The 12207-nt window shown below is 39.7% G+C and overlaps 1 protein-coding gene across 1 annotated transcript in view; it reads left to right on the top strand.

The window, feature by feature from the left end:
* The window catches only part of LOC140155398 (uncharacterized), a 117368-nt gene that overhangs the window by 65497 nt on the left and 39664 nt on the right, over nucleotides 1-12207 (top strand). The window contains 11 exon segments of the mRNA XM_072178233.1: nucleotides 236-464; nucleotides 1475-1649; nucleotides 2078-2309; nucleotides 3639-3926; nucleotides 4562-4852; nucleotides 6196-6269; nucleotides 6910-7080; nucleotides 7976-9229; nucleotides 9231-10227; nucleotides 11093-11230; nucleotides 11619-11740. Coding sequence (XP_072034334.1) covers nucleotides 236-464; nucleotides 1475-1649; nucleotides 2078-2309; nucleotides 3639-3926; nucleotides 4562-4852; nucleotides 6196-6269; nucleotides 6910-7080; nucleotides 7976-9229; nucleotides 9231-10227; nucleotides 11093-11230; nucleotides 11619-11740 — 3971 coding nt within the window.

Genomic DNA, 12207 nt, shown 5'->3' with positions numbered 1-12207 from the left:
GTAACTCATTTGAAATATACACTCCCTGTGTAGGAGATTAAGGTAATGTCTTCCATAGGGGGTATGGATTTCAACTTTCAAACACACAATAGCTTTGTGTGTTTGGTGTATAGCATGTTATTCATCTTGAATCATTGTTAAATCAAATCAGATTCATGCATCAAATATGTTGATTCATGTATAAATTGTTTTGAAAATAAATCAGAAACCAAAATCTATCATATGCTTTTTTTAGGCTACTCTGGAACACGATGCGAAAGAAACATCAATGAGTGCAACAGTCAACCATGTCAAAATGGAGCCCAATGTATAGATGATATAGATGCCTATGTATGCCTATGTGTTGATGGCTACCAAGGACCACTATGTGAGGTTAATATAGATGAGTGTGCTGTAGACCCTTGCATAAATGGAGGGACATGTGTGGATGATGTCAACAGATTTGTATGCGCTTGTCCTGCTGGGTAAGTAATCAGCTTGATAAACTTATTTTGACAGAAATATTGTGGGCTACGATTTATTATGTGTCTATGGTTCACTTTTGGCATTATATGATAACAAAGGTGACAAAACTAGATTACGCTGCTTCAGAAGATACTACATTTGCAGGAACACATAATACTGATGATATTACCAGTGGTAGACAGTTAATTACAGAATTCGTGCAACTCAAATTTACAGCTTAGATAAATAGGTTGGCATACTAGAACCAGATCGCACTGCAGTAGAAGATACTATAATTGCAGAGAAGTCCCAGTGCATCATACACTGATGCTACTATGAGTGATAGGAAGTTACAGAATCCAAAATTTCATTGCTGCATAACGCCATGTCATATTAATATTAGGCATACTGACTCCTGATCAATATTTAGTATAGTTATGTATATTACTCATAGCACCTAATAACTAAATAGAAAGTAATTTTAAACTTTTATGCTACTAAAATGTGGTACAGTCACTGGCTCAAACAGAGTATTCAACGGATGTTATTATGCTAAAGATTTGTTGTTGATAGTGATATTCTTGAGATGGGAAAGTGTAAAGGTGTTAGAGAGGGAGCCATAGGAGTTCCCTCATAAGGTTCTGGAAGCCAATTACATCAGAACCAGAACTTGCCTTAGTATGGGATTACCCCCTGACCCCTGGGAACCAGGGGGGTAGTGTCGGCACAACAACTTCTTGTATGACGTTATCAACACCATTGATGTTATTGGTAGGTATTTCAAGAACATCACTGGCAACAACAAATCTTCAAAGTGATAGCATCCGCTGAAGACGCTGGTTGATCTGGTGAAAGAGCTTTGGTGAGTGGACCACTCCAAATTTAGTAGTATAGGGTAAAAGTTTAAAATTACTTTTTATGTAATATTGGTTAGATAGTTATACATAGAATAATGCAGGTACACCCATCAAGCCATGAAGGGTTGTAAACAAAGGTTGAGTAATCTATATCAATGTCGTTCACTTTGCAGGTTTACTGGTGTGACCTGTGAGTCTGACACCGTTGAATGTGTATCATCACCATGTATGAATGGAGGCGTGTGTATTGAACAAGTCAATGGGTACAGCTGTGAGTGTGCTCCTGGATATGAGGGACCTATGTGTCAAACAGAAATTAATGAATGCTCCAGCAACCCATGTCTGCAGGTAAGGGAATGGTCTGTGCACAGCGTTGTCATGACTGCCAAGAGATGTATATACAATATATATGATTAATGGTTGGAGCTGAAATCATATAATGACTGCATCTTGTGACATAGTACATTAATAAGCTTTATGATGACCAATTCTTGTACATGTAATGCGCTCAAACCATATATGTACAATTTACGTATGATGACCACCGTATGAGCTAGTCTAATTGGGCGCTAGTGGTATGTCTCGTATCTGCTATTCAATTTTCTGCGATGCCATTTTCTAAATGGATAGGTCAAAGTTTGAAATGTTTGAATTTAGTATTATAGACATCAATAAAAGTCAGTTTGCTGGTTATAGTTTTAATCTCAGAACTTATAACTTGTGTACTCAGTTACAATAATATGTAAATACACTTCATATAATAATATGCATTTCAGGGAGGTGTCTGCACAGATGAGATAGGGCGCTTTGTTTGCCAGTGTCCACAAGGATTTGCTGGGGACAGATGCGAAACAGAAGTGGTTGAATGTGCGAGCAACCCCTGCCTAAATGGCGCCCTCTGCATAGATGGAGTGAATAAATATGATTGTCGTTGTGTGCCTGGATTTGAAGGAAATAACTGTGAAGTGAACATTAATGAGTGTGATAGTCAACCATGTGTCAATGATGGTAAGCTTAGCTTTGGAACATATTACATTAAGAAGTGTATCTTCATGTTGGTTGGGGCTCACATTAACCACAAACAGTATACATGCTGTCAAGTTAGCTCAGTCGATAAGGCGTTCAATTATGGTGCGAGGTTGCAGGTTTGAACCCTGGCGGTGGTTAATACTGTCATGGAAAAATTGGGTTTAGCTTGAAATTCCCCTGGTCAAGGAACTTACTGCTGATTGTCTCATTGTTACCCATTCAAAACTCTGGGAGCTGATCCTGGGTGCAAAGGTCAAGTGTGAAATGTGTAGGGTGTACGCTTAATTCTAAGCAGCAAAGCCCCTGAGTTGTTGTTAAATGGTTTATGGAATGATGGGGCCGTAGTGGTCAGTGACAACCTGTTAAGTGTGCTGATGTTTGTGGATCAATGTGCCTGTGCGTAGCATACTATAAACAATAAATCATTGCACTTTGTTAAATTTTTATATGCTATATGGTAAGCTAACTTATGTTTACAGTGCATACTGCATATCCCATCCCATCAGGTAAATCCTTTCAACCATATTACCATGCTTGAAATACATTGTATTGTTTAATCTTTGCTCTTGATGTCTGCCAGTGCATTATTTTAGTCTTAAAGTTTGCAATTCTTTTTCAAAAGGCATGACAGAAGTAAGGTTTTCAATTTTGCATGTCCATATTGCTTGTTAGCAAAATGGTAAATAATACAGATTAGTAAACACAGTCAATTGATATTAAGCTATAATGCTTTGAAAAAAATACCAACCATTCCAGATCATATTATTTTACTCAATGTCCATATTGCTTGTTAGCAAAATGGTAAATAATACAGATTAGTAAACACAGTCAATTGATATGAAGCTATAATGCTTTGAAAAAAATTCCTTTTACATAAGCGTGTTACCAACCATTCCAGATTATATTATTTTACTCAAGGTCCTATGCACATGCTTGATATTGTACACATATACATGAGGGCTAATGCGTGAAAAGGAATCGGCAAAACATTTTACTGTGACTTAAAGTGCAGGCATGAAAATTGTCAGCGTTTTAGCTGATTTCAGCATTTTTGTTGTTTTCAGTGTTTTTCAGCCTATTTCTGGATCAAGTTTATAGAAAATGGTAAAAAAACATGGTTTTCAGTCCTTTTTTTTTCAAGACCAGGTTTCATGCCTGAAAGTGAAATCTAGAATTTCATCTGTGAACTAATATTTGATTTTAACCTTTTATGATTTTTTCCAAGTCAAAAAGAAAAAGGAACTTCAGAAAAATATTTAAAATAGCTTCATAACCTAACATTTTTTGTCTTTTCATTATGTAATGTAGGCGTATGTGTAGATGCCATCAATGGATACCAATGTATCTGTGCAGCAGGCTATGCCGGTACCCAGTGTCAGATACTTCTCAATGCATGTGCATCAGTACCATGCAAAAATGATGGAACCTGCTTGAACACTGGGGATGGTGCATTTCTCTGTGTATGCCAAGCTGGGTTTACTAGTCTGGAATGTGAACAGGAGATCTATGAGTGCAGTAGTAATCCATGTCTACATGGAGGACAGTGCATTGATAGGGTGAATGGGTATAGATGTGAGTGCCCCGCAGGCAGAGCAGGTAAGAAATCAATATGTTTGTTTGTTTGTCAGCATGGGGGACAAGTAATGCATCTGGTGAATAGGTACATGTGTCAGTGTCATTTTCAGGTAAAAAAGCATTTGTTGAAAATTTTGTTTGTTTGTTTGAAAATGTAAAATGCCTTGGTAAATAAACTGGTGAGATAACTTGAAGAGTGAAGGATCATGTCCAGGTCACTTGGGATAATGCAAGGATCAAATCTATTCCCTTTCTGCTGCTGGGTTGGTTACGTTCGCTCCACACAAACTGTTTGCCAGTGATAACATCATGAGCCCTCTTTGATTGGCTGAAATCCATCTCCAGTCTTGGCTTTTTCCTCCCAGTCAAAATTTCTTTGGGGGCCAAAAATGCCAAATTTTAGGCAAATTTTGACCTTCCCCTAAAATTCACTTGCTCCTGTTATTGCTTCCTGGTATGAAAATCCTGGTGCCGCCGCTGAAAAGCCTAAAATGTTACAAATGTAGGAACATGCCCAAAGTTTGGTGGAAGCCCATATGCATGATATGTGTTTAGTGCTACTGAATTACTACACAGTTTGTGCTTTGCTTAAATACTGGAATATTTATACAAAATATCACATTTCTTCAACTTTTTGCCACATTTCTGCCTTTCAGGTATCAACTGTGATGTAGATATCAATGAATGCGGCAGTCAACCATGCCAGTTTGGTGGCGAGTGCCAAGATGCCCTCAACGGTTTCGTGTGCGCATGTCCTACAACACGCGCTGGTTTGTTTTGCGAATTGGAATCTGTGTGCATCAATAATCCGTGTCAGAATGGAGCAGTATGCATAGAGCCTACTCAACAAGGAACAGAGCCTACTTGTACGTGTTTGGATGGATTCATCGGTGTGCTGTGTGGAGTTAATGTGGATGAGTGTGCTAGCAACCCATGTCAAAATGGAGGTAAGGTAGTGGAATAATCAGAGGGGCTAAGGGAAGGGAGTAATATGGTTGAGCTAGCTCAGTACAACCATCATGTTCATCTTGTAGTGTAGTGTTGTTATGATGGAAGTCATTGGTGTGTTCAGTAACAATGGTCTTGGGCTGCTACAGCCATTCATGTGTGTTACATACACCAGGGGTTCTCAATAGGCATCCTGCGGGCAGGTCCAGCCCGCCTATCAATTGTGGTAGGGCCCTTCAGCAGCTTTGAAATGTACAGTATAAACAAGGTGTATTTTGTCTTCTAACACAAATCTTTTAATGCGTATGGCCCTTTGTGGCTTTCGAGTGAATATAATTGAGAATCTGTGGTATACATGCACAATGTTTGAATGGGAGGGTGAACTTAATAATAATATAGAAAGATTTAACATAGCACCAATGCTAAAGGCATAACTGCAAATACAATTGAATACCTGAGTGGAAGAAGGGCCCAACTCCATCAAAACTGTTTTTGAGATATTAAGAAAAAAATTAATATTTAGAAAAGTTTTATAGACTGAATGTTTTCATCTTCAGGGGACCTTTAATACATGAATATGCAGTGCTACATACATTCGAAATCATATATGATGTTTTCATGGCAACGGTACAGGTCTTAATACAAGCTGGAGTTGGGCCCTTCTTCCACAAAATATACTGCAAGTGCCAGTTCCAAAAGCAGATGTGTTATAAATAGCTACAGAAATGATCCATTAATTGCACAAGTAGAAGCATGTAATATGTTAACAAGGAAGTTTATTGTAGTGAAAAGCAGATTTCATGGATGAACAAAATTCCTCTTTAACCAAATATTTGTGGAAGAAGGGCCCAACTCCTTTCTTCCATAAAAACCATGATTAAGTATACGTGGAAGACTATTTAGAAAGTGGATTTTGGCTCATCTTTCACACACAAGGAAGAACAGTCTGCTGGCAATAACATCTTGGGTCTAACTCATTTTTGTAAACTCGGGTATTCAATTAGCACATCACCATTTTGAAGATGATGTATGCTCTTATTTTAAAGTTAGTTGAAAGGGCATTGCAATACTCTAGCTATGAGATAATTAAGATATGGGCTAGATTTGACAGGTAGTTTTATCATTATAACATTGGATATGACACAGGTCTATGGTATGAAAAGCGCAGATAGGTGTGTACTGTTGTATACTTTAAAAGTAGCAAGCAAGATGCATTGGGCTATTCCAGTTGAAATCCACATACCCCCTGTGGAAGACATGACCTTGATCTGCCACACAGGGAGTGTGAATTTCTAATGTGGTTACAGGTGTTAACGATATTGTAAATTTGTTTCTATTTCAGGTACTTGTTCTGATGGTATCAATAGCTATACCTGTACATGTGCACCTGGATATACAGGCCCTGACTGCTCACAGGTTGGTATCAAAATCAAATCAAGTTCAGGGTTGCCAACAAATTTCAGCCCAATTCGCGGGTCATATAATGGAAAATTCACCCAATTATTCGCTTAACCATTGGTTTCTATGGGACAGAAAACTACCGTAAGTTGCGGGAGCCAATGTTGAAAAGTCGTGGGTTTGGCAACCCTGGTCAAGATTTTCAAAGCAATATCACTGTGATATTTTGCAATTCAAGTTTGTCCTGTTTCATATTCTGTATGTTTGAATTCAGTATCAAAACAGTAGTTCATTTTGCTCTCATACAAATGTTATTGCATTACAACATGAACAACGAATTGATGTATTAGCACAGAAATTGAAAGAATTAAATATACAGTTCTTTGAAATTGCACTTAATTTTGCATTCACATTTTGATGAAATACTACACCACAACTTGAATCATGTATTGATAAAGTAGCATGTAGTATACAGTATTATTATTACATTGAGAGAGTCATGAATAATGTATTCATTGTATGATGATTGATGAAAAAATAAGAATGAATATGAATGAACAGAAAACAAATCTCAATCACTATATAGGTTTCTGCTTTGTAGTGGAAAAAAGAGCTTCTTATAAATGTAATAAGTACATATTTTCCCCTTTCTTTGCAGTATCTTCAAGTGTGTTCACCCAACCCATGTAAGAATAATGCCTACTGCTGTCAAATTGGGGTGCAACATTGCCCTAATAACATGGTACCAGGACAGATACAATGTTACTGTCTGAATGGGTATAGTGGCGACTTCTGTGAAATAGAAATCAATGAATGCCTAGCATCACAGGTATGTACACAAGCAGAAATGAAAGGGGAGAGAAAGTGTGAGAGAGAAAGACAGGAAGAGTGGTTTCAGCAATGTGAGAATAATAGTAGAAGTAAAAATCTGCCCTAATTAAAACATAGTTTTAGAGAAGCAATACAAATACGCAAAAAGGGGGCCAAAACGATCAACCGCAACGACAGGGCTTATTCTCTCAGTCACTTATATGATCCACTGCTAAAACCAACCTTCAACCTTGGGAGTGAGAGTGCATCCAACCTCCGCGGGAAACGCAGTGGACCAGATCACAACAAACACTTGTGATCAAGCCATCAGCCAAGATGGCGAAAGCTCAAGCCGTGAGTAATATTTCTCGGTTTGTCACACAAAATAAGAAATAGTTTGATCTACAACCTTCAGACTTTCGCTCTCCCAATGGTTTCATTTAGAATTGGGTAAATGAAACGTGAGAGTACTCCATCTTTAGGAGGGGATGTTAAGCTGTCTGTCCTGTGTATAGAGCTACCATCTTTCCCAGTCTGTCCCGGTTTTCCCCTTTAAATAAGCCATTTGTTGCTTGAGTATCCTTCTGCTTTAACAATGAAATTGAAATGAATAAATTTGCTACAGTTTCTGACAGAGAAAAACAGCAGTTGTTTGCATTTTGAGAGCGTGCCCAGCATAAACACGGAAGTGGGGTTCTAAAGCACAAAGCTCTGTGTACAGTTGCTCATTAGCAAGGCACTCGCGCTAATCTGAGCAAGTTTCTGCTGTTCTTCTCTGAAACCGTGTATAGACTGCAACATAGGCTGCAACATGTAGACTCAATTGATGAAAAATTAAAATCTGTAATTATAGTTTTTAATATAAATATTTTGCCTTGAATGCATACCTACTGTTTATGATTTATTCCCCCTAGGAACCACCATGCTTAAATGGAGGTGTATGCACCGATACCATTGGAAGCTTCACCTGCAACTGCTCAGCAGGGTACTCTGGTTCAAGATGTCAACGTAATATACCATGCGCATCCAACCCCTGCGTCTTTGGGTCATGTCAATCTATCGGAAATAACTACCAGTGTATATGCCTGGAAGGCTATAAAGGGCTACGTTGCGAGCAGCAAGTGGAGCCATGTGACACCCAACCTTGTCTTAACGGAGGAGTATGTCAAAATAACGGAAACGCTTATAGTTGCATCTGCGGGGCACAATTTGTAGGGCCTAATTGCGAGACGAGTGTGACGCCGTGTGATAGCAGGCCTTGTGTTAACGGTTTGTGTCGTGTTGTCGATGACAGCTACGTGTGTGATTGTCCAAGTGGATTTACAGGGGAGCGATGCGACAGTCAAGTATTGCCTTGCAATAGCAACCCCTGTGTTCAAGGCACTTGTCGTAACGAAGGATCAAATTACGCATGTGTCTGTAACACAGGATTCCGCGGCATCAACTGCGATCAAAGAATTCAGCCATGTGATGAACAGCCATGTGTAAACGGGCAGTGTTTTAATTTCGCAGACAGCACTGATTATATATGTTCTTGCGATACAGGATTTACCGGCAAAGACTGTGAGACAGTTCTTCCACCGACTACATTGGCCCCCACAACTCCGGTGGCCCCCTCTTTACCATGTGATACAGCCCCTTGTGTAAACGGACAATGCACAAATGCACAAAACACATTCATTTGTGTGTGTGACGACGGTTACAGAGGCGTCCTATGTAATATACCAATATTACCATGCGATTCACAACCATGTGCAAATGGACAGTGTTTCAGTGATAATGAAGTGTATGTATGTGTATGCGTCCAAGGATATAGGGGTGATAACTGCGACATCCCGATTCAACCATGTGATCTACAGCCTTGCGTTAACGGACAGTGTATCAATACCGGTGATTCGTTTACTTGCATTTGTAGGGATGGGTTCACAGGTCAAAACTGTCAGGTTCAAAATTTACCGTGCGACTCACAGCCTTGCGTTAATGGTCAGTGCTTAAATACTGGAAATTCCTACACCTGCGAATGTACGGAAGGATTCGCGGGACGAAATTGCGCCGTGGAAATTCGACCTTCCACACAAGCGACCTCACTTCCACCACCTACGACTGTACTCCCACCACTGCCTTGCGAGACAAACCCTTGCGTAAATGGACAGTGTTTTGACCTGCTGGGGCGGGTACATTTGCATTTGTCGGACAGGTTTTACAGGTACAAACTGTGAGATTACCATAACGGAGCAACCACCTCTTACACCAACACCCATAACATTGCCATGTGACAATGAACCGTGTATCAATGGTGGTGTGTGCTATCAAGACGGAGAAGGAAAAAACGAATATCTATGTGTCTGTGCCGAGGGATTTACGGGGACAAATTGTCATATTGTGGTGACAACACCAAGTCCTGTAACCACACCCACACCTATGCAACAGCCTTGCTTGAACAACCCATGTAGTAATGGTGCTCAGTGCATACCTAATACCCCCACTACCTACACCTGCGTATGCACGGACGGATTCACAGGACTGAATTGCGACGTCGCCGTAACAACCATTCGCCCAGAAACAACGCAACCACCACCACCACCTTCCCCATGCAACCCTAATCCGTGTCAAAATGGGGACTGCTTAGAAAATGGGGCAATCTATCGTTGCTTGTGTTTCGCTGGATTTCAAGGCATGAATTGTGATGTTGCTATAACGACACCTGCAATTCCAACCGAGCCCCCGTTGCCTTGTACAGCAAACCCATGCATGAATGGACAGTGTTTTGATTCAGAGGACCGTACAGATTATTTCTGTCTTTGCCTAACTGGTTACAGCGGTAAAAATTGCGATGTCGTCATCACGCCTGGTCCACCTCCAACGGCGCCTCCAACATTACCCTGTGATGCTAGACCATGCGTCAATGGTGTATGCATCAATGAAGCTAACACGTACCGCTGCGAATGCAATAGGTTTTTCACGGGTACCAACTGTGACATGATACAATTACCGAGCACAGTTGCGCCACCTATTATGCCATGCGATAGTAATCCATGTCTTAACAATGGCACCTGTTTTGATGGAGCGGATGGATACGTCTGTGAATGCACTGAGCAGTATTTTGGTCTTCGCTGTGAGAATCAAGTGGTGAATCCGTGTGACAGCAGCCCCTGCCAAAATGAAGGTAAATGATGTTGATTATAAAGAGATGCCATATCATTTGAAAATGGGTTATTCCAGTTGAAATCCACACTACCCCTGTGGAAGATTTTATGAAATATCTTCCATAGGGGAGTATGTTTTTCAAATGTAATTGGTCAGAGTAAATCATTTTGAAACTTATACTCCCCCTGTATTATGGCTTTACCTATATCTTCCACAACTGGAGTGAGTATTTCAAATGGAAGTTACTCAATTGTCTATTCTATTCAAAATTGATACTCCCTCTGGGGCAGACTTTAGCTAAATCTTCCACAGGGGTAGTGTGGATTTTAAATGGAATAGTCCAATGTGGCTTTATTTACTTTATTTCCTACCTTGCATCCTATTATGATGCTTTCTTAAACTGAAATGGTAGCTGACTTTTATTTCCAATAATGGGATATCATGTGATGGCACTACTGCATCGGAGGAATGTCACTTAGTGATTCTAAACAATACTTTGGAGATACTCTGGATATGATAGTATGCTTGTCAACTTCAATATATTGAATGCATTTGAAAATAAGCCAACTGTTTACTGTAACATGTGTGAACCATGCCTGGTCATTGCATGTAACAATCTGTAATTAAAAAAAAACTACCAAAACATGTATTCAAAATACACTGGTTAAGGTCTTTGCCTTTGGTGCGAGAGGTCCCAGGCTCAAATCATAGCCAGACTAAAAAGTAAAAAAAGATCTGCTCTGCCCGTGGCTCATCTGGAAAAGGCAGGGCAGATGACACATGAGTAAAAGACCTTGTTACAGTGGGTTCCGATCAAGCTAATAGCCCGATAAACAAACCAAAAAATGTGGTGTACATATAATAGATATTGCCATTGATTACAGGACTGTGTGTGGAATCAGAGACTGGCTGGAGTTGTATGTGTGCTCCAGGGTTTATTGGTCAGCAGTGTGGAAGTGTTCCGACATCCTGCGATCCTGATCCTTGCTGGAATTCGGCTGAATGCTTTGTGGATTTTTTTGGTAAGTTAATAAATAGGATTAATAAATGAGTAACAAGATCATATGATTCTGATGTCTTAGTAAGTCATATCACTATATAGCCTACTTGTCATGTATAAGCCTACTTATTCCTTGATCTTGATTGTAGCTGTTGACAAAATTTTGTCAGAAGTAGATCAATTTATTATAACAAAGCCATAGTAACATCTGTGTGCAATCATCGAACCCACAGTAGTTTGAATAAGCCAGATTTATGTTTTACAAGTTCACATAATGATGTGACTATCCACAATGATGGGCTGTAACGTTGGCATTTTCACATTTTGTGATATCGGACAGGAAATTTCACTTCAAAATGGCCTTTACAATGATATATTACATGTCCCTGTTGCCTTCTTTTTTTCCATAGGTCCATTTTGTATATGTGAAAATGGCTTTGGGGGCTTGTGGTGCGAAGAGAGCCCAACGCCTTTGTGTTACCCTGACAACCCCTGCCAAAATGGCGGAACATGCTGGGAATTTAGTAATGTGGTAAGTATGCCAAGGTGTGATGCTTTATTGTAAGTGTACAAAAATATTACAGATGGGAATTAAGTATTCTATAGTTGCCAATTTAAAGATCTTCAAAGTGTGATCTGAAGTCCGGAGAATTGTGGAAATCACATGAAGATGAACAAGCTTGGATAAAATTTTTTTTGAAGGATCAGGTTCTCTACCACCTTCACAGAGTGCAATATTCATAACATGCTCAATCTGAGGCTATTGACAGACGTGTTGATACTACACATTATTCCGTACAGTATGTGTATTGTTATAGAGGGCCATACTTCAGGCTGTATGCATGGTAATGTACAAAAAGTAGCCTGGGTTTGGAACAGTAACCCCAGATCAAGCACTGTCTAGCAATATTTGGATATTCCAGTTGAAATCCATACACCCCCTATGGAAGACATGACCTTAATCTCCCATGCAGGGGGTGTAGATTTCAAATGGAGTCA

This window comes from Amphiura filiformis, chromosome 1, assembly GCF_039555335.1.
Source record: "Amphiura filiformis chromosome 1, Afil_fr2py, whole genome shotgun sequence".
NCBI classification, from domain to species: Eukaryota; Metazoa; Echinodermata; class Ophiuroidea; order Amphilepidida; family Amphiuridae; genus Amphiura; species Amphiura filiformis.
This window is presented reverse-complemented; position numbering and strand designations above follow the sequence as displayed.